Source organism: Pan troglodytes, chromosome 23 (genome assembly GCF_028858775.2).
Source record: "Pan troglodytes isolate AG18354 chromosome 23, NHGRI_mPanTro3-v2.0_pri, whole genome shotgun sequence".
NCBI lineage: Eukaryota > Metazoa > Chordata > Mammalia > Primates > Hominidae > Pan > Pan troglodytes.
The window spans coordinates 21,835,632-21,857,866 of record NC_086016.1 but is presented as its reverse complement, the minus strand read 5'-3'; the positions used below and the strand labels follow the sequence as shown (position 1 = coordinate 21,857,866).

At 56.3% G+C, this 22,235-nt stretch overlaps 1 protein-coding gene across 1 annotated transcript in view; it reads left to right on the top strand.

Moving 5' to 3' along the window:
* GNB1L (G protein subunit beta 1 like) overlaps positions 1–22,235 on the top strand; it is a 67,143-nt gene that overhangs the window by 26,970 nt on the left and 17,938 nt on the right. Inside the window, exons 3-6 of the mRNA NM_001364717.1 lie at positions 6,498–6,645; positions 7,150–7,275; positions 15,427–15,589; positions 21,116–21,214. Coding sequence (NP_001351646.1) covers positions 6,518–6,645; positions 7,150–7,275; positions 15,427–15,589; positions 21,116–21,214 — 516 coding nt within the window. The 5' untranslated portion in view covers positions 6,498–6,517. The remainder of the gene's footprint in view (positions 1–6,497; positions 6,646–7,149; positions 7,276–15,426; positions 15,590–21,115; positions 21,215–22,235) is intronic.

The following is a 22,235-nucleotide window of genomic DNA, read 5'->3' as shown; positions in this document are numbered from 1 at the left end:
TTTCTTTGTACACACTTGTGAGAATTTCTTCAGGGTGTTTATCTAAGAGTAGGGTTGCTGAGTCATACGGTGTGCAAGATGGAGCCAGACTGTTTTCCAAAGTGGTCGTTTCCGTGTGCGCTCCTTCTAGCATGGTAGAAGGTTCCAGTTGTCCTCTGTCTTCATCAACATTTGACAGACTGTTTAATTTTTTGCTAATCTGCTGAGAGTGTAATTATATCACATTGTAGTTTTGACAGGCATTCCCAGGATTATTAATTAGGTTAAACATCTTTGCATATATTTATTGGACATTTACGTTGCTTGTGAAATATCTGTCCAAGCCTTTTGCTTATTTTTCTTTTGGTGTTTGCTTTTGTATTCTGTTGACCTCTGTGTTCTTTAGATATTCTGGATACGAGTCCAGTGTGGACTTGTCTTTCTCCACCCCTCTGGCATGCTTTTATGGTTTTAACTCTACAGAAAAGCTGCAAGTGTAGTAAAATAAATACCTGTACACCTTCACCTGTGGTCACCAGTTGTTAGCATTTTGCCACATTTGTGCTACTTCTCTGCCTATATATTCATACATAGATAGGTAGAGATTAAGAGAGAGAAATTTTTTGAAATATTTGAAAGCAGATTGTAGACATTATAGCATTTCACCCCTAAATACTTTCGGATGTATCTCGTAGGAATAAAGACATTCTTCTACATAAAATACTGTTATCCTTCCAAGGAAATTAATAACACCCCATTATCTGTAGTCCATATTCAGATTACCCACAAAGATCCCCCAGATGTCCCTTATAGCCCCCTTTTTTTTGATCCAGGATCTGATCTAAGAGCCAGGATCTAAGGTTCATATGTCATGTTTGGTCATCATGCCCCTTTGGTCTCTTAATGTGGAAGTTACCCGGCGTTTTCCTTTGGTTGTTTCTCTTGATGCTGACCTTTTTGATGAGTCCAAGCTAGTAGTCTTGCCCAGTGTCTCGTAACCTGGATGTGTCTGATTGTTTCCTTTATGGCTGGATTGAGGTTGAGCATTGTTGGCAGGGACACACAAGGTTGGTGCCATGTCTGTGGCATCACATCAGGAGATAAGCAATGCCAGTTTGTTCATTATTGGCAGTGCTAGCTTTTCTCAGTGGTGAAAGTGGTGACAGCCAGATGTCTCCATTGAAGATACACATTTTCCTTTTGTGATCAGTAAACAGTTTGGAGAGTAATACCTTGGCACAACACACATCTCCTGTTTCCCAACCACCTCTCACCAAGTTGGATCCTTTTTCGGATCTGTGTGATGATGTTTCATCTCCCTTGCTCTCTACTTGTAATTGCAGTTCCCTCTCTGTTTCTTTAAGAGCGTTAAGCACCCTTGCCTTATATACCCGAGTGCTCTGCTCTGTGGGTCTAGTTCTGTTTTTTGTTGCCTCTCATGACTCTCACTTACAGTGCCTTGTTGACTTTTGTGATTTTTGACTACAACCTTGCACTTCTTAGGACTTATTCTAAAGTGAATTCCTTGAGGCCTGGGTTGCAGGTGGGTTCCTTCTGAGAAGACAGACTGAAGTGTGGGGGATCTCTCAAGGTGGTGTGAGTTAGGGCTGAAACCTGAGGACTGGTGTTTTTCTGGCATCCGTGGGTGTAGGTTTAGTGCTGGCTCAGCCTAACACTGAGCATCTAGCTACTGGGGTTCTCCTAGGAGGTTAGCCACCATAGGAGGGCCCTAAGCTTTGCCTTTTGTCACCCCAGAGGCCATCAGAGCTGGAAATCCAGGTCACTAGTGCAGCAAATGCCCTCAAGGCAGGCTTGGCAGGTCTCCCGAGGCTGCACTTTTACTTAGTGTTTGGCCTCTGGCAGCTCAGACTTTTTTTTGTCAACTTAGTGATGCGTTTAATATTTTGATTTTGATTTTGATTTTTTTCAGAGACAAGGTCTTGCTTTGCTGTCCAGGCTGGAGTGCTGTGGTGTGACTGTGGCTCACTGTAGCCTGGAACTCTTGGGCTCAAATGATTCTCCCACCTCAGCCTCCTGAGTAGCTGGACTTACAGGCACCCACCACCATGCCCAGCTAATTTATTTATTTTTTTTGTAGAGATGGGGTCTGACTATGTTGCCCTGGCTGGTCTTGAACTTCTGGCCTCCAGCAATCCTCCTGCCTTGGCCTCCCAAAGTGCAGGGATTACAGGCCTGAGCCACTGTGCCTGGCTGTGTTTAAAACAATTTTTTTAAGATAATTATTTATTTTATTTAATTTATTTGAGATGCGGTCTTGCTCTATCCCCCAGGCTGGAGTGCAGTGGTGCGATCATGGCTCACTGCAGCCTTGACCTCCTGGGCTCAAGCCATCCTCCCACCTCAGCCTCCTGAGTAGCTGGGACCACAGGCATACACCACTACACCTGGCTAATTTATTTTTATTTTTTGTAAAGACAAGGTCTCCCTATGTTGCCCAGGCTGGTCTTGAACTCCTGGGCTCAAGCAATCCTCCCACCTCGGCCTCCCAAAGTGCTGAGATTATAGGCATGAGCCACCATGCCTGGCCTTCTAAGAAACTTTTATCAACATCTTTAGTTGTTTTTTGGGAAGGGCCACCCAGGGTGTCCGTCCTGGTGTAAAGGGGTGCTGACCTAGTCTTTAGTCTTGCTGAGTATGGGCTGGAGCTTCCTCAGGGGATGCTGGAGCTAGTTCCATGCCCTTGTGTGAGATATGCAGTGGGGCAGAGGGTCCTGTTTGAGGCACTCCCAGCGGCCTGTGCGGCCTGTCCTTGTGCTATCACATGCCCAATGGGACAGGGAGGACCTGGTGGGCTGGGGTGGGCAGGGGTGGTGCCAGTGGCCTCTCTGGGTGGTGGCTCCCCACGTTGGCTCACTTCGTGGTACTCTTTGCTGATTTCCACAAAAGGGCTAGGGGACTGAGCACAGGGCTGTGCAGCCCGAGGGCAGGGCGGGGGCCCAGGCTGAGCTGAGGCCTGTCTGGCATGAACCCCCAGGAGCCCGAGAATGTCTTGGGTAGGGACCTGTGGTGTATGGGCTCCAGCCACTGCCGCAGCCCTGCTTCATCTGTAGGGAGGAAGGCCCTGCAGGTGTGGGCGGGTTTGCGCCAGCAGGACATTTGCAGGCCTGCCCCTGCCTCCCTTGAGTGGGGTGTCTGTGGACCTCTCTGCCAGTTGCACCTACCCGCTGGTCCCCACACCCAGAGGAGCGCTCTGGACCCCTCTTGGGAGAGCCCTGGGGCCTGCCGAGCTGCCTCCGCGGTGGCGCATTGCAGGCAGATGCTGTTGTCGTCCATTTGTTCCCTGGGGCTTTCAGGGGTGTTTGTGGCTTCTCTGGAAGGGCTGTTAGAGTTACACAAATTGTGTCAGACTGCCTTTCATTTTTCAAAGAATGTGGCTCACTTTGACACCTGGAAGAGCAGGCAGAAGCCAAAGTTGTGCTCTGTGGATTAAGTTTCCTGTTCCTTTGCCTCCGGGAGGACAGGGCCGGGGCTGGGCCGGGGCCACCGCAAGGACAGCTGGGCGCACACGGGCCTTGCGCAAGGGCGGCCTTTGCTCCACAGCCTGGGGCCAGGCAAGATAGGGGAACGTGATGATTCTCAATTAGATTAATAAAGAATAATTAGATGTCATAAATCAAGCAATCCTAGGATATTGTCATGGGAAAAATATGTAGCTAGAATTAATTAGTTTTCAAATAAAGCATTTATTTTAATTACTTGAAATGATGGAGCCCTTAATTGCCGATGCATCATTTTGGCCTGTGCGTTTTGGTTGTTGTAACAACGTGACGGGTTTGTTCCCTGCAGTTCTGGGGAAACAATAGAGGAGAACTTGATTTCATCACCTGAGAATGAGCCTTCTGCTGGTGAGGTTCTGGAAACTCCCGCCAGGCCCCAGGCAGGTGGCATGTGGGGGCCGGGCTTCAGCTGGCACCGCCCAAGGCCGCCGTGCTGTCTGTGTGTGTGCTTCTCTGTGCTGTGTGTGCACATACGTGAGTGCCTGTGCCTGAGTGTCTGAGTCTGCATGTGTGTATGTGTATGTAGGTATGAGTGTGTGCCTGTGTGTGTGCATGTGTGTGTGTGCACATATGGGTGTGTGAACATGTATGTGTAGGCATATGTGTCCTATGTGTGGGTTTTGCATGTGTCTGTGTGCACCATGTGCATGTGTGTGTATGTGTGTGCATAGCGTGTGTCTAATGTGTGTTCGTGCCTGGACTGCACAGGGGAGCCTGTGTAGAGGTGACCTGTCAGGCTCTGCTTCCTGGACTGGAGTCATGGGAGGGACCCTCCATCCTGGACTCGGTGCTTTCCTGCTAGGTGGAGGTGCTTTTGCCGGGTCTGCATTCTTTGGCTCCTCTTGGAGCTGGGCCCTGCCTTCCTGTCCCCCTGGCTAGCTTGCCTTTCTTACCTGGCAGGCATAGCACAAGCAGGCAGTGGCTTCTGAGAACTGTCCTCCAAGCCAGCCCGCTGAGGGCAGCTGTTCCAGGCCCCGGCCTGGCTGCGTCTTCAGGAGTCTTCCCCATCACAGGCTGGAGCAGGGACCGTGGGTCTTGGGAGCAGTGTGGGGTCCGGTCCCTCTGCCTCCCCTGGAAGCCACCCTTAAGTTTGGGCATGATCAGTTGGCTTTCAGCCAAAGGTGAGAGAGGACGAAACCTCTCTCATCCCCCTCAAAACAGAAAAGGAAAAATGGGACTTGGCAGTTAGTAAAGGATATCCCAGGGAACTCCGCATTGTCTTCGGAACCCCTTGAGAGAGGCAGGGTTGGGAGGTAGAGTGGCTGCCCAAGGTCTCTCGCCAGGCAGGGTGGACCTGCGCCCTGGAGTCACTGCCCGGCCCCTCCCAGGCCTCCTGCCCTCCCCATGCCGCCCGCTTGGGCACTGGCTGCTGTCCACCCTCCACTCTGCAGGACACCTTGGCAGGGGCATTTCTCAGGTGTTTTGAACCTTTGCCGCAGCTGGGCTGCTGCTGCCTCTCCTGAAGAGAGTAAGGAGAGGGCTGGCGTGTATTCAGAAGGGGAGAGGCAGGGCTTGGCGGTGGCAGTGCTGCTGAAGGGGCACCCTGGACAGCTGCCTCCAGACATCCACAGCACTCCTGCCTCTGAACCTGCACCCCCATCCGCCTACCACCCAGCCCCTTCTGAAGAGTCCTTCCCATCTCCCCTGCCCTGGTCCTTTACTGGCCCCAGTCCCTCTGCTGGCTGTGGCTGCCGTGGGCCATCCTCCCTGCCTTGTGTGCAGGCTGCAGGTGGCTGGGCCGGGGCCTGCCCCACTGTCCCAGAGCCCAGTGGGAAAGGCCCCCTGTGACAGGCTGCCCCAGCCACCCAGTGGTCTGCTCCTGGCCTTTCCCTCTGAGCCCTTAGCCCAGCTCAGGGTCTGCAGGCAGACAGACATGGAGCTGGTCGCTTCTGGCTCCAGGGCCACCCCACAGAGCAGCCAGCTGTGGGGCTGAGGTGGAGTGCGAGGCCCTGTGGGTCTGAGTGGTTGGAAGGGCTCGGCAGGGACCCGGGAAGCCTCTCTGGGTGGGTGGTGGCCCGGCAGTCCTCCCCCACAGGCCCAGTGGTCTGGGGAACAGCTGCTCATCTGTGACCGCAGCTCTCCTAAGGAGCCGCATGGCGACTCTGCCCCAGCCACTCTGCCCTTCAGTGGTGCCACGAGGCCCTAGAGTACTTCAGGCCTCAGCGCCAGGGGCCTGGTGCAGCTCAGTGACTATTCTCTGCCTCGGTTTCCCCAAGAGTAAAAGGGGTGCTGCCGCCTTATAGGGTGGTGATAGTGGTTAGAAATTGTGGCGGGGCAGGCCTGGGGCCCAGCAGATGTGAGAGGAAGGCTCCTCCTAGCAGCCCCCCGGGACCCTGTGTGCCTCTTTTCCCCTGATCCCCGAGCTGGCCACGGGCAGAGGTGGCAGCAGGGAGGAGAGAAGAAGGGAGACTGGATTTGCCAGCAGGGAGGGAGGGTGGCTCCCAAGAGAGACACTGGAGTGAGCCCTGGACAGAGGGCGGGACTCAGCCAAGCCCAGTGGCAGGACTGGCAGTCCCGGCATGCAGATGGCCAGAGTGGGAAAGCACTGGTGTGGCCGCTGGGATCTGGGGAGCCGGAGGGCACAGCCAGTGGTGGACAGGAAGCCCTGGAGGCCAGAGTGGCCGAGGAAGTGTTGGATGCCGCTGTGCCCACTCAGGGATGGCTCAGGTGGGGCCCAAGCGGGTGCACCAGTCAGGTGCAGAGGCCAACAGGCACGGTGCGAGGAGGGCTGGCATCCATGGGGCTCCCAGTTCCCCCAGCAGTGGGGGAAGGGTGAGCTCTGTGCTCTCTGCTGGGCTCACCGCCGTGCAGGGAACTGGTGCCTCTGTAGCCACAGGCCGTTCATCAGTGTCTGGGGAACAGTGGCGCCTCTCCCAGGAGGGGCACAGGGCCAGGGCCAATGAGCAGGGGCAGTGTCTCAAGCACCCCTGTGCCTGAGCAGCCTTCCTAGAGGGTGGGAATAGGGACGCAGTCACTCACACGCCCTCCCTTGGTGCCCAGGTAACTGCATCCTGCCCAGCATGGCGGCCCCCTGCCCGCCGCCACCTCCAGACCCCCAGTTTGTCCTCCGAGGCACCCAGTCACCGGTGCATGCGCTGCACTTCTGTGAAGGAGCCCAGGCTCAGGGGCGCCCGCTCCTCTTCTCAGGGTGAGTAGCTGCGGCCCCAGCCCCAGGCCACCCGGGGCCAAGTCAGGAGGTCGTGAGCTAGCAAGGAGCCCAGCACTTGTTTGAGGGTGCTGGCCAAGGGGCATGGACTGCTCGCCACCCAGGCTTGCTGAGCTTTCAGCACCCACCGGGAGACACACTGTCCCTTGGGGGAGGCAGGGACACACACACTCTTTGTTACAGACGCAGGAGCAGGCACGACCACCCAGCGTGCATTACTGTGGCATGGCTCCCCCTACCTCCAGAGAAGCACATCTGCCTGAGTTACCCCTAGAGGCTCCTGAGGGTCCCCCGGTCCCCTCTCTGGAAGAGGAGCGAGGAGGGCTTTGCCAGTTTGGCCCTTAGTTCATATTTAGAGCTGTTGGCTTTTCAGCTCAACCAGCCTAGATGCCCGCATCCCACAATGTGGCCTCCAGGCTGGCCCCAGAGCATTCAGCACACCCTTCTGCCTGCCCCCTGACACCCTGCTCGGCTTGTCTGAAACAGGTCTCAGAGCGGCCTGGTACACGTCTGGAGCCTGCAGACGCGGAGAGCGGTCACCACCCTGGATGGCCACGGCGGCCAGTGTGTGACCTGGCTGCAGACGCTGCCCCAGGGGCACCAGCTCCTCAGGTGGGTCTCCAAGGTGCAGGAGCCAGGTGTGGCCTTCGGGGGAGTCAGGAACTCTCTGATGGAGGCCCTGGTGTCCCCCACTGAGGGGCAGAATGGGGTAGGGGAACCAGAAGGGGCCAGCAAAGGGTCCGCAGCAAGGGCAGGGTGTGCAGGTCCAGCCCCTTGTCGCAGGGAGGCAGGCAGGTCTGCCTCTGCATCTCCACCATCTCCACTGGACCCTTCATGCTCCAAGCTGGAGCCAGGAGGTGCCAGGTGAGGAGGCCAGAGCTCCAGGGCTGGTGACATCTGAGGTGAGCCCAGGCGCAAGTTGGTGGGAGGGCCTTCACAAGGGCACTGGGTCGTGGCTTGGGAAACTGGGCAGGGGTGAGGGCATTTGCTGAGAGGAAGAGAATGGGATGAAGTACAGGCTCAGGAATGCAGGCAGTGGTCCCAAGGAGGGCCTCCCTGCCCACTGCCCATCCTGCCTGGGCCGTGTGCCATGAGCATGGCAGGTCACACACGGTGTCAGTGGAGGCCCTAGGAGCTGGGAGTTCTGGCAGCTCAGCCCTGGCCGTGTGTGTCCCTTCACTAGGTTATGACAATGCACCTGACTCTTCCCAAGAGGGCCCAGCCCCTGATGTTGTGCCACATATGGCTATGTGGCCGGCAAGATGGTGGCTGAGTGGCCAGGGGCGGGGCGCCGGGCTTGGGTGTGTAGTGCCATCCCACAGCAGTGTGCTTCTTCGTTTCTGAAGTGGGCGTGGTAGTGAGGGCCATCTCCCCACCTGGTCCCCCCTGCAGTGTCTCCTGTGGTTTCTACCCCTGCAGTCTCCTCCCTCAGGGCCCTGAGCTCACGTGTGTGTTCTGTCCCCTACACATCACTTGGGGATTACTTGTCCAGACTGTACCCCAGCAGGAAGGGTCCACAGAGGTGGTCTGTCCCCATTGGTATTCAGACCCCACTGTTCTAGCCTGTGCTTAGCACAAGGGCAGGTTTCTGGGTGCCCCCATGGTTCACGAGGCCTTAGCCCATCCCGAGACAGTGTGACCCTACCCTCCGTGACTGCTGTGCTGTCTGGCCAGGTGCCTGCTGGGAAGAGCCTAGTGAACATATGGCGATGGCTGTGTCCCCATTGCAGTGTCAGCCTGTGCCTTCAGCAGAGCTCGCCCTGGCCGGGGGTCCACATTGAGCCCAGGCCCCTCCTCAGATGAGCCTCTGCCTCTATCCCATGGGCCCAGGTCCCAGTCACCACAGCCCCTCTACAACTTGGCCTCCTGTGGCCGTGGCACCATCCTCCTGCATGGGTGGCAGAGCCTCATCCTGAGGTTACCCAGTTCACAGGGCCCTGCTTCACACGCTGGTGCAGCTGCTGGGTAAGCAGGAGGTGGCGGAGGAATAAGAGGGCCTGGCAGTCCTGGTGGGGGAGACCCCATGTGCTGCGGCCCTGAAGGGCCTGCCTGTGAGTGTGGTGAAGGACAGTGGGGCTGGGTGCTGGGCAGCTGGCAGCAGAGCAGGGAGGGGCAGCCCCCGAGGGTTAGCCCAGGGCTGTGTTCTGACATCGCCCCCGTGGTCTTGTGGAGGTGATGGGGCTGAGACACCAGGCCGGAGGTAGGCCAGGAAGCAGCAGGCAGGGGCAGGTGCATGAGGGGCTTCTCTGCTTCCCATGGAGAGTGGGAGGGACAGGGCATGGTGGGACAGGGAAGGCCTGCAGGGGCTGACAACAAGTCCTCCTTTGGGCTGCCTGGATGCTGGAGCAGGCTATTGTCCTTGATCAGAGTGACATCTGCCCCTGTGTGGGGATCGCTGCCACCAGCCCAGGAATCCTGAGCACGGGCCTGCTGCTGTCCTGGGATTTGCCTTGCGTCATATTCAGGGAACTCCGTGCCATCACCGTCACAGCCCAGAACTCCAGAAGGACAGGCCTGTTCTCCTGCTCTGGACTCGGTGCCTGGTTCATGGCACTGTGGAGTATAGTCCCTGGAGAATGAGGCCTGTCTGGCCCCCACCAGTCTGCAAAACATGTCTGTGCTAGACTCATGTGGTGCCTACCACCTGGGAGATGGCTGCAGGTGACGAAGGCACCAGGGTTGTCCTGAAGAGCAGAGGCCCTGAGCCTGTGTGCTTGCAGAGCCCCGTGTGGTCATGCCTGCATTCTGGCCAAGCCGACCCAGATCCCTCACCACTGGTGCAGGAGGCCTCAGAGTGGGTTTGGTCTTTGATTGTCAGAGTAGACTTCATTTCTAGAACCCCACCAGGCCATGTGCATCAGGAGCTGCTGTTCGTAAGTGTCCTCCTGAGCTTTCAGCCACAATGTAGCCCTTGGTGGTCCCTTGCGTAGGTGCCTTGTGGTATCAGGCTGTCCTGCAGACAGAAGCTGTGCCAGGCCTGGTGGGCAGTCTGGGAGCTGACGTTCGAGGGCACCTCCCCTTCCTGCTGAGATGGTGCTGTAGTGGCCGCTTCCCAGGCAGAGCCAGCCACGGGTCAGGGGGTCTGTGGACGGAAACTGCAGGTGTGGAGTGCCAGGTGCGTTTGCACTGTACTAGAGCCTGTGGGCCGTCACCCGGCCTGCGCTCAGCTGTGTTTGGAAGCCAAGTCTCTCCAAGTGGCCCTTGAAGGAAGTGATGGCTTTCATGTTGATGGGAGGTGGGAGGACGCCCTCAGCCTCCCGCATGCCAAGGACACACCTGTGCCTTCGACAGCCACCTCGGCAGGGTGTTTTTTAATCTTTTTTCTTGTGAAGTATAATGTACTCACAGAAGAGTGCAAGACAAGTGTTCAGAGCATTGTATTACAGCTGAGTGAGCACCTGAGCAACCACCTTCCAGTCAAGAAGTAGAGCGCAGGGCCCATGAGCCTCTGAATCCCCGAGCTGCTGCCACCTGCTCTCCCTGGAGATAGCCCCTCATGCCCCAGGAGGTAGCCCCTCATGCCTCATTTTTGCTATATTTATGAATGTATGTCTCTGAAAAGCATAGACTATTTTGTCTGCTTTTTTCTTTGGAAGCGTGGAGACATAAGGAGCAGCATCTGTGTGTGACTTCTCTCACTCAGCTTTTATCTCCGTGAGCTCCGTGTGTTGCATGTAGCTGCAGTCAGCTGTCGCTGTTTTCTTTTTCTTACTTTTTTTTTTCTTTTTTTGAGACAAAGTCTTGCTCTGTTGCCAGGCTGGAGTGCAGTGGCATGATCTTGGCTCACTGCAACCTCTGACTCCCTGGTTCAAGTGATTCTCCTGCCTCAGCCTCCCGAGTAGCTGGGATAAGAGGCATGCGCTGTTACGCCCAGCCAATTTTTGTATTTTTAGTAGAGATGGGGTTTCACCATGTTGGCCAGGATGATCTCCTGACTTCATAATCTGCCCACCTTGGCATCCCAAAGTGCTGGGATTACAGGCATGAGCCACTGTGCCTGGCCCCTAATGGTGTCTTTAATGAACAAAGTTACTCATTTTAATGGAGTTGATTCAAGTCTGCCAGGCTTTCCCCTTATGGAGAGTGCCTTTGTGTCTTGCCGGGAGTTCCTGCACCGAGGTCCGAGAGACCTCTCTCCATGTCTCCCAGGAACTTTACTGTTGTCCCTTGTAGATCCATGGTTCAGCTGGAATTCACTACGGTGTGCAGTGAAGGCCCTGTGTTTCCATGTGGGTACCCAGCGGTCCCGCCTTCCCCCACCTCAGTGCCCCTTGGATGGGGTGGGAAGGGGGTGCCAGGCAGTCAAAGAAGCAGGGTTGAGGGGGTGGTGTAGCAGCGGCAGCCTAGGAGGCCAGGAGGTTGGTGAGGGCAGGTGGCAGGCTCGCTTGTTGGGCATGTCAGTGAACATCTCCAGGATAACAGAGGCCAGGGTTGTCCCTGCCCAGAGAGGAGAGTTACAGACACGAGAAGGGGGAAGGTGAGAAAGAACCTGTGTGTTGTGTGTGTGAGGTTTGTGTATGTAAGTTGTGTGTGTGTGAGGTGCCTGTGTGGTGTGTATGTATGTGAGGTGTGTATGAGGTGTGTGGTGTGTGTGATTGTGTGTTGTGTGCATGCGTGTGAGGCATGTGTGTGTTCCCTCGCCTGTGTGCGGAGGGGCCTGGTGGCTGGGGCACACTCTGGCAGTGAGCAGGTGGACACCCAGGTCCTGGCTTCTAAATGCCTGTGTGTCCTAAGCTGAGTGAGGGTTCCCCGGGAGATGGCAGATTCTAGGTCTGGACATCTCGCAGATGGCCACGTCAGAGGATTCTGAGCCAGCCTGCAGGGACTCCCATTAGCCTGGGCCAATTTGAGCACTAAAATAAATGATCAGAATTAGGGATGATGAGCCTTTGAAAACTATGGGTCCTGACCAGGCGATCAGGGTTGACACCCCTGATGGTGGGCAGGTCACATCGTGTGCCTCGCAGCATGACGACTGGTGTCATCTGAGGAATATGGGCCTGGGCCTCGTCCCCAGGGAAGGAAGGAGTGCAAAGACATGAGAGAGAGGCAGAGACAGGGAGAGAGAAGGGGCCATGCAGGGGGCAGAGGCAGCCGGGGCCCCGCGAGGCCCCACACAGGCCACGATGCCCCAGGATGGCTGTGGGCTGTTGGGGCTCACCCTTGGTCAGAATGCGGTGTTGACAAGGTGGAGTTCTTGGTGAGAGGCTCACCTGTGTGCACAGGGCTAGGAGGGGCTGGGAGAAGCAGGCCACTGCAGCAGGAGGCATAGGGGGTCTTCGTGCTGTTCTCACAACTGTCCTGTGAGTTCAAAACTGATTCAAAATAAAAAGTTAAGCTGGGCACAGTGGCTCACTCCTGTAATCCCAGCACTTAGGGAGGCTGAGGTGTGCTTGGGCCCAGAGTTCGAGACCAACCTGGGAAACATAGTGAAATCTCGTCTCTACAAAAAATACAAAAATTAGCTGGGTGTGGTGGCACATGCTGGTAGTCCCAGCTACTTGGGAGGCTGAAGTGGGAGGATCATCTGAGGGAGGAGTTTGAGGCTGCAGTGAGCTGTGATCACCCCACTGCACTCCATCCTGGGCAACAAATCAAGATATTGTCTCAAAGAAAAAAAATGTTAAAGTTCCTGGAAAAACAAGTCAGTCCTCCACTCCCCGCAGGGCTTACATGGGTTCCCTCCATATGAGCATGGTGTGCAGCCACACCTCCCCTCCCTTGGCCCTGGCCCCTCTCCATGCTGAGGACACCCCCATCTCGGCCTCCCTGCAGTGTCATGTTGAGCCTTGCCGCCTAGCAGAGCCACGGGGGCTGTGCACGTCTTTGTGCTCCAAATGTCCAGGTACATTTTGACATCAGTTTGGCAGGTTCTCCAAAACCCCAATGGAGATTTGGACGGGACCGAGTTGCCCAGATCGGCCTTTGTGGTGCTGAATTCTCTGTGGCGTGGACACCACAACCGCAACTGCACACCGCACACCGCACGGCCCTCCTGGCAGAGCATAGGTGCATGATAATAACTGGCACCCAGACTTTGTTTCAATTTCTTCTGTTTGTCCACCAGTGACATTTCTGCTCCAGGATCCTCTGAGCTGTCACGTCTCCTTAGTCCCTTTTGGTGTGTGATCACTTATTTTTGTGACCTCAACATTTTGGTCTTTTTTTTTTTTTTGAGGCAGGGTCTTGCTTTGTCACCAAGGCTGGAGTGCAGTGGTGTGATCACAGCTCACAGCAGCCTCAATCTCCCAGGCTCAAGCAATTCTCCTACCTCAGCCCCCTGAGTAGCTGGAACTGCAGGTGCACGCCACCAAGCTTGACTAATTTAAAAAAATTTTTTTGTAGAAATGGAGTCTCACTATGTTACCCAGACTGGTCTTGAACTCCTGGGCTCGAGCAATCCTCCCACCTCCACCTTCCAGGTGTGATCCACTGCACCTAGCTGACACTTTTGAAGAGTTACTGCCCCGATGTTTTGTAGAATGCCCCTCAGGTTGGGTTTGTCTGGTATTTTCTCAGGTTAAGACTGGGGTGATGGGTTTTGGGAAGAAACCCACAGAAGTGAGGTTTCTCATCCTATCATCCCGGAGTCCATGCTGAACACATGGGTCCCTGATGGCCCATGGCTTGGGGGGGACAACCCTGGTCACTGGGGCAGGAAGTGTCTGCCTGACTCCACTGTCAAGGTATAGCTTTTGCTTACTAGCTGCAGTCCACATGCAAAGGGAAAAGGAAGCTTCACCTCCTGGGGGGAGGAGAGCCAAGGATGTGTGGCCCTGTGTTAAAACCACTGCAGTAATTACTAACATCTGGGGAGTGTAGTTACAGCTACTCAGGAGGCCGAGATGGGAGGATCGTTTAAGCCGAGGAGTTTGAGACCAGCCTGGGCAACATGTTGAGACCCTTACCCTTTTGCCGCTGATTTTAGCATCCATCTGTGGACTCTGCCTGCACCTGTTATTACTGGGGTATTCTCGTTTCCCTCATCGCTCCCAGCCATGGCAGATTTCTACTTTAACTGGAATATAGGAAGCTGGAAGGAAGGTTTATTCCTTCTTTCTGATACATAATACACATTCACTCATGAGGATGGTCTCATGCAGATTTACTTCTTTCTTTGGGCTAAAATCTAATACCACCATGATTTATTTGATTTCTCAGATTGTTCCAGCTTCAGAGTCCGTGTCCTTCTGACATCCCCGATCCTTTTTTATTTTTATTTTATTTTTTGAGACAGGGTCTCCTGGAGCACAGTCACTCGATCATGGCTCACTGCAGCTTCCACCTCCCAGGCTCAAGCAATCCTCCCACCTAAGCCTCCTGAGTAGCCAGGACTACAGGCACGCACCACCATGCCTGGCCAATTTTTGTGTCTTTTGTAGAAATAGGGGTCTCACTATTTTGCCCAGGCTGATCTGGAATTCCTGGGCTCAAGCAATCCTCCTGCCTTGGCCTCCCAAAGTGCTGGGATTATAGGTGTGAGCCACCGCACCCAGTCTTTATTTTATTTTTATTTATTTATTGAGACAGAGTCTTGCTTTGTCACCCAGGCTGGAGTGCAATGGTGCAATCTTGGCTCACCACAACCTCTGCCTCCCGGGTTCAAACAATTCTCATGCCTCAGCCTCCCAAGTAGCTGGGATTACAGGCGCGTGCCACCACACCCAGCTGATTTTTTTGTGTTTTTAGTAGAGACGGGGTTTCACCATGTTGGCCAGGCTGGTCTTGAACTCCTGACCTCTCAGGTGATCCACCTGCCTCGGCCTCCCACAGTGCTGAGTACAGGCGTTGAGCCACTGCACCCAGCCTTATTTTATTTTTGAAGCATTTCTCATTGCCTGGCACTACAGGATGCTTGAGACTCCTCTTGGTTTTCCTCCACTCCACCCCAGACTCAGCCATTTCTCCAGAGCCCTGGTTCCTGTTTTTGGAGAACAGCATAAGAAACCAAGACTTGGGTTAGGTGTGGTCATTGCTTCTAGGTGTTCTCAGTGGACAGCACCGGGAGACGCCTGGGTGCCCGCTGACCTGTGCTTACACACCCGTCTGTACTCATTTCTGTCTGTGCATCTGCTCAAACACTCGTTGCTCATATTGACTTTACAATTCTAATTCGACTCCGCCGGCCCATGTCTCCCCTGTGCCTCTTTGTCACATCTCCCTTTGGTGAGACCCCGGGCCCGTGAGCCACCACTGGTTTCCTCATCTGTTCTACCAGGTGTACACATGGAGAGGATTCAGAACTGTAACCTGCACCCCTCTGAGAAACTAATTCACCCACTGGAACAGTTTCTGCACAGTTATTTTTGTCTTTAACCTCATAAGCATCTAGTCATGAGCACTACCCCAAAATGCCTCAGGTTGGCTCCCCTCTGTTCTCCCCCTTGTCACAGTCTGCAGTCCTTCCTGGGGTCCTGGCACCCTGGGTGTTTGCTGATTTTAGGGTGCACACAGTGAAGTTTGCTCTCTGTGCTGTGCAGCACTGCAGGGTTGGTGTCCCCCACCCCGGGGCCACGCTGGACAGCCATCGGTCCACAGCCTTGATCCACTGCATGTCCTGGCCTCGGGCACTTTGGTGCTGGCTCAAGTGTCAATTCCAGAGCAGTGAGGCCCTTCCTAAGCTGAGGCTCCCGACCTGCGATGATCCAAGCTCACGGCACCCACTCTCTGGAAACATGGCCTTGCCTTCCTTCCGCTGCAGGGGCCATGGGAGCTGACACTTGTGAAGGGGAGTCTCAGGCCTGTCTCCTCTTTGTCTGGCAGTCAGGGCCGGGACCTGAAGCTGTGCCTGTGGGACCTCGCGGAGGGCAGGAGCGCTGTCGTAGACTCCGTGTGCTTGGAGAGTGTGGGCTTCTGCCGGAGCAGCATCCTGGCCGGGGGCCAGCCACGCTGGACGCTTGCCGTGCCAGGGAAGGGCAGTGACGAGGTGAGAGCCAGCCTGCCTGAGGCCCCATGTTCTCCAAACAGTTGTGCTCATCCTCTGCACTTGGTTAGGAGGCGCCTGCGCCTACCCACAGGACTCCATGGAGCCGCCCACCTGACAGCAGCTCCAGCAGCCGGGGCTGATGCATAGCCGGCTAGGCCTGGGCCTGTCCCCTTGGGGTGGCCTTGCTGATGAGCCATCCTCCCATGGCAGTGGGAGAATCAGGAGGCGTTGGGGGAGGGGCCGGTGTTTTAGAGGCCTGGGCACCCAGCATGGTTCTGCACATGGAGGACAGTGGCGTGGGATGGCCAAGCATGGAGGCCCGAGGCCGGCAGGAACGGCAGGGGAGAGACTGCTCAGGCCCTGAGGACCTTAGACCCAAGTGGGAGGAACGCTCCGGGGCAGCTGGCAGGAGGCGGTGGGAGAGAGACCAAGTCCCTGGTGAAGTTGGAGGCCTGGGGAGGGCTGAGCCAGGGCAGCAGGGAGGGTGGTATCTCAGGGCACAGAACCAGGGCTGGGATGGGTGAGTGCAGGCACAAGGTGGTGATCACAGTCCTCACGGGAAAGGTGAACTAGGGAACACCCAGGGGGTGGGGGGATCACCAAGCAGGGAGGCCACTGTTAGGTGGAGCTTAGGCCAGAATGACCAGAGGTGTTGGTAACACAGGACTGGCCCAGCTGGACAGTGGTATCCACACCCCCAGTGGCACAGGAGGCAGGGTCTGCCAAGGGAGGGGTGCCCAAGATGTGCGGGGAGGGTGTCATAGTGGAGGAGGGTGTGGCTGGAGGCTCAGCTCTTGGGGGAGCTGAAGGGAAATCAGAGAAGAGCCTTTGAGTGGCGACTGTCGCACCTGGTGAGTGGGGCATGGTGGCCCGAGGGCGGGGCATGGGGAGGACATACCATGGAGTAGGGGGCGCACACGTGGGGGCTACTGTCCATGCCCACTGCTGAGTCCTCCCCATTCGCTGTACCCCGGCAGTCTTTGGGGCTGATACTGGGCAGGACGGCCCCCACACACAGTTGGGCTTGGCCCCTGCCCAAGGAGAGTCGTTCTGTCTTCAGGCAGATCCAGTACAGAAATAATGAGATAGGAACAGGCATTTATTTGTTCATTGCATTTAAATAACCAATTAGGAGCTACATACACTTTTCTTGCCAATCTGCCAAAAAACCTGTTACAAGTTGTATTTATGTGAGAAAGAGGGGTGTGCTTCCTCCCCCGGGACCCAAGGTCTACAGACCCACAGGAATGCTGCAGGAGTTTGAGTCAGCTCTTCCCTTGGCCTGCTGTGCTCCATGCGCTGGTCTCAGCCACCCCCAGGCCGCCAGCCAGCACTCGGTCAGCCTGCGCTGCCCCCGGCCACACGTCCCCTGTGCTCAAGGCTGTCTAACCCTCCTCCTGGCTTTCAGCTCTCCCTGTGGGGCAGCATGTCTTTTCCCGGGGCAGCCTGTCTGGGGACCTCGCACATCCTGGGAAAACAGTTGCTTTCCACATTCCCACCTGGAATCTGTCAGACTGGGCGGGAGAAAGCCTCACTGGCCTGCACCCAGACAACGCCCAGGGAGCCGCACTCCCACCCCACTCGGCCGGCTGGGTGGCCACACTTGCCCAAACCTAACATTTTTCCTTCTGGAAACAAAAGTTGCAGTCAGGTGCCAGGCGGAAAGCTCATGGGTGTCTGTAGGAGGCTCCAAGTACAGGCGCAGGCAGGGACAGCCCCGGGCTGAGGACCCAGGCCAGGTGGACGTGGTGTGTACCTCTGGTGCTCAGGCCCAGGGCTCACCGCTCCCCTGCACCCAGGATGTGGTTCAAGGTGCTGCCACCCCTGCTCCCTCCTGCAGTGCCCAGAGTGGGGCATCAGGGCTGCCCTGGGTTCTGCCCTCACCGCACCCCTCCTCTCCCCATCTTTTGCCCCTGCCCTCACTGGCCTGCTCAAGTCCTTTGCCCTTGATGTCCCCTCACTGTCCCCAGAGGGGTCTTTTTGAGCCCAAATTGAGACAGGCCCTCCTTGGTTGGGGACTATGTATGGCCGTGTAGGCTGTGTAGCCAGTGCCTGCCTTCTCTGCAGCCCTCCCCACCCCACAGAGGCACAGGTGTGCTCAGGGCGGCTCCTCCTGCCCCTGGCTTAAGTCCCCTACCTCCCCACCCCATTAACTGCTGGAACTAGCCCATCCTCCTGATATAGCGACAAGAAGAACAGATCTTATTTTAAGAAATCTGGCACAGAGGAGTGCAAAAAGTAGGAAATCATAGTCCCAGCTACTCAGGAGGCCGAAGCAGGAGGAACCCAGGAGTTCAAGACCAGCCTGGGCAACACAGTGAGACTCCATCTCTGCAAAAAGTTAGCTGGGCCTGGTGGCCGCACACCTGTAGTCCCAGCTACTGGGGAGGCTGAGGTGGGAGGGTTACTTGAGCTCAGGAGTTCAAGGCTGCAGTGAGCTGTGATGGCACCAGCTTGGGTGACAGAGTGAGACTCTGACTTTAAAACAAAACAAAACTTCTCAATTTAATATGGGGAAAACAGGTCATGAAACGGGAAAAGTTCCCTTATCCCCTCCCGGGGCGTGCAATGGAGGTGTGTTTCGCTTCCTCGGTGCCCCACTGCTCAAACTTCTAGGGGAGCATACAGACAGGCAGGCTGTGAGGCTTCGACCCCACAGCAGTGTCTAGGGGTGAATGTTTACAGCTGAAGCCCCAGTGAGTGTGTGTTACAGGGTGCTCTTTTAGTTTAGCTGTCCATAGGTGGCTTGTATTAGTCAGCTCAATTAGACCCTTGCCTTATTGCAAGGACAGAGGGCTTTCAGTATCCTGGGGTTCTTGCCTTGGTGTACTGGAAGAATTGGATCACACATGGGCTTGGAGAATGAGTGCAAGGTTTTATTGAGTGGAAGTAGCTCTCAGCAGATGAGGGAGCCAGCAGGGAGATGGTTTTCCCCTGGAGTTGGGCTGCTGGGTGGCCTGGGCTCTCCTCCAACTGCCCGGCCAGATTCCACCTCATTCCGCTCACTGGTCGATGGCCTGCCAGCATGCCAGCCTCTGTCGGTGTGCTCTTCCACCACCGTGCTCCCCTCAACGTCCTCTCAACGTCCAGCCGCTTGTGTCTCTGCTTGCTAGGGTCTTGGGGGTTTTTAAAGGCACAGAATGGGGGTGTGGTGAGCCAGGGTGGTCTTGGGAAATGCAGCATTTGGGTGCGAAGGCAGGAGTGCCTGTCCTCACCTAGGTCTATAGGGACAGGCCCAGGGGTGGAGCCCTTGCCAGGGGACTTCCCTTCCCAGCACTTCCCTGCCCCTCTCCCGTATCATTTGGAAACGTGGGGAGTGAGCCAGGCAGTGTGGTCTACACCCTCCCAGACCCTCCCCACAGCCCTGACGGTGGCTCTCACAGACCCTTCCTGAAAACAGCAAAGGGAAAATGGTGGCAACACCCAATGACAGCTTGCCGCTGCTCCCTTAGCTGGGATCACAGAGGTGGCACATGGGTCATAACTCTGGTCCTTGCAGGCCGCCCTGGTGCCTCTAGCTCTTCACTCAGTGGCCATGCTGATTCTAAGAGGAGGAACCCTGTCCCGGAGTTGCTGTTACTTGCAGAAGACAAAGAACGGCTAAGCCCGCCCCAGCTTCTCCTGGGTTCTCCACGTTCTTCTGTGCCAGGCTCAGTGGCACCTCGTCTTGGTTTTTGGACATCAATGTTCCTATATTTCCATGTTGTTAGAGCTTCTCCTTGAGCGGTTTTTCCACAAGGAATCCTTGGTGTCCACGGAGACCTCTGTTTTACCCTCCTGCTTACCATTTTGGCCGGCTTTGGAGTTCAGGCTTGACAACCTTCCCCAGAGCTCGCAGGCCTGGTCTCACCGTCACTGAGCCTCTTGGTTCCTGACTATAATCACCTCTCCCATTACTGAGTTCTTTTTTGCCCTCTTCATTATGTTGCTCTGTTTGTTCCCCGGGGGCCCCTTTCGTCAGATGGTTGGCTCCCCCTGAGGCCCCTGGTTTCTGGGCTTGATGGGCAGGAGGCTCTATTTGTGTGTGCAGGTGTGTACATGTTACCCATGCATGTGTGTGTGCATGCGTTTGTGTGGGGCCTAGATCTGTGAGCCATCCCTGGTGCTGAGTGGGGCTGAAGCCCTGTGTTGGAGGCTGAGCTCCTGGTGCTGAGTGGAGCAGAAGCCCTGCTGTCAGAGGCTAAGCTCCTGGTGCTGAGTGGAGCAGAAGCCCTGCTGGCAGAGGCTGAGCTGCTGTGGGGGCCCCTGGCAAGAGCAGCCTGCACAAGAAGCGCCGTGGCCCTGGTCCGTGTACTGGAGGTGGGCGCCTCAGCAGGTCTCTGTAGCCGGAAGGACCGGGCTGTGGGCCCAGCTCTCTGCCCTGCCCGGAGGTGACCTCAGCACACCCCCAGCATGCCTGTGGCAGATCTGGGATTCAGACTTGGGGTCCCGGGCCTGTTCTGTGTGGGTTAGTGAGGGCAGCAAGCTTCTCACCCACACAGGCAGAGGCCCCTAAGACACGATCCCTCTGCCTGGCTCAGGAGAGTAGAGGGGCCAGAGACCGCTGGACCAACTGGTATGAGTTCTGCCTACTCAGAGCCCCCAGCCTCAGGGGCTTGGACTCCTTGTGTGTAAACTGGGTGATGCCCCATGTATGCCAGGCTCTGTCCAAGGTGGCTGTGCATTGATATTATTACTGTGTTATCGGTAGCTCATTCCAAGTGGTTCCTATGTAAAACATGCACCAGGAAGGAGAAGCAGACAGAGGAGATAGAATCAGCGGGCTCTGTCAGGGGCCAATGAGCTGCTCTCGCTCGTACCTGGGGAAATTCAGTGCTGGCTGAGCCTCCCCAGTTCCCAGAGCGAGGGCAGAGGGTGCAGGCGGACCTGGATTCCAGCAGAACCACCTGGCAGTCTGCTGCTTGTGGCCTCGGCCATCCCCTGACCTGGCTGTTCAGGAGATGTGTGACCAGCGAGCCTACACCCCACAAGCCGGCATGGCACATCTCCCAGCCCAGGTGTAGGGGGGCCCTGGCCTGTGTTCAGGGGACCTGGAATGCAGCCTTGATGCACAGGGGACACCGGGGTGTCCAGGTGGGGGAGCCAGGTTTCCCGGAGCTGCCCTCAGAGGACGCACATCACATTCATTTCTCAAGTGGGTGGCAAATCCCTAGGTGCTCCTGGGCGAGTCTTAGAACCATGGCTATGCCTGAGATCACTCACATTGGTTTGTATGTAAAGCCTACACCAGGAAGGAGAGAGAATCGGTGGGCTCTGTCAGGGGCCAGTGAACCAGCCTCCTGCTCAGCCTGCACGGTAACGTCGGGAGAGGCTGGGGCAGCTGCCAGGCGGTGACCTGGGAACAGTGAGAGCGTTTTGCAAGGGCCCATGCAGCCTAATTAGGAGCCTGGGCTCCCAGGTGCCCACGGGGAGGGGAGCAGACAGAAACTCACAGCAGCCCTGGCTAATCGCCTTAAGTGTCTCTTGTTTGTATAGCGCAGACTCGACTTGGCGACGGCCCAAATCAACTTGTTTTCTTACTGTCAGGTTCAGATTCTGGAGATGCCATCCAAGACGTCAGTGTGCGCCCTGAAGCCGAAGGCAGATGCCAAGCTGGGCATGCCCATGTGCCTGCGGCTGTGGCAGGTAAGGCCCCGCGTGCATCAGCCACGCCCTGCCGGCCACACCCACGGCCATGAGTCATGCTCCATTCAGGATCTGATTTATCGTCAAGCCACTCAGGCAACACCCCACCCCCCTGCCGCAGGGAACCTGTGCAGCTGCCTCAGTGTCCCCACGGCCCTCTGCTTCCTGCTGCTGCAAGGGGCCTCCTGTCAGCGCCCCAGGAGAGGCCTGGCTTCAGCCAGCAGCAGTGGCAGCAGGTCCTCGTCCTTTGCAAGCTCCGGTGGGCTCACCCCGCAGCTCGTGGTGCCCTCCAGTGAGCGGTGAGGAGGGGACAGTGGGGTCTGCCAGCGCCTCAGTACTTGGGCCGTGCTTAGGGCAGGGCAGGCCACGCTGACTAACTGCAGCAAGCCTGCACGGCCCCCGCTTTGCTTAGGATTGATTTTTGTTACTTCTTTGCCTCTTAGAGGCAGGAGTGGACTTAACACAATGACATTCCCTGAGGCCACATTTGGAATTTCTGATCCATGAACATTTCCTTCCTTCTCAACTGTTCTTTGTGGTTAGACAGGGTTGGAAGGCATCAGCCGGGGCACAGGTCGGGGTTGCTGGGAGGGACTCTTCTGGGCCAGCTGCCTCCATGCAGCACAGCTTCCTCGAGGCCAGTCTCCTCCCTCATCACCCTTCAGGCCAGCACTGGCTCAAGGTGTAGCTGCCCTCCTCGGGGCCGCTCATGTCCAGGGCTGCAGAGCAAGTGATCCCGTGCATTCACTTGCAAAGAGCCCCTCAGCCCTGAGCTGCCTCGGAAGCCCACGGTAAGGGGTCACCAGCAGCACTCTTCCCAGGCCCTAAGTCATGCCAGGCACCCTCCTTTTCTATTTTATTTATTTATTTATTTTTTTGTGATGGAGTCTTGCTCTGTCACCCAGGCTGGAGTGCAGTGGCACGATCTCTGCTCACTGCAAGCTCCGCTTCCTGGGTTCACGCCATTCTCCTGCCTCAGCCTCCTGAGTAGCTGGGACTACAGGCGCCCGCCACCATGCCC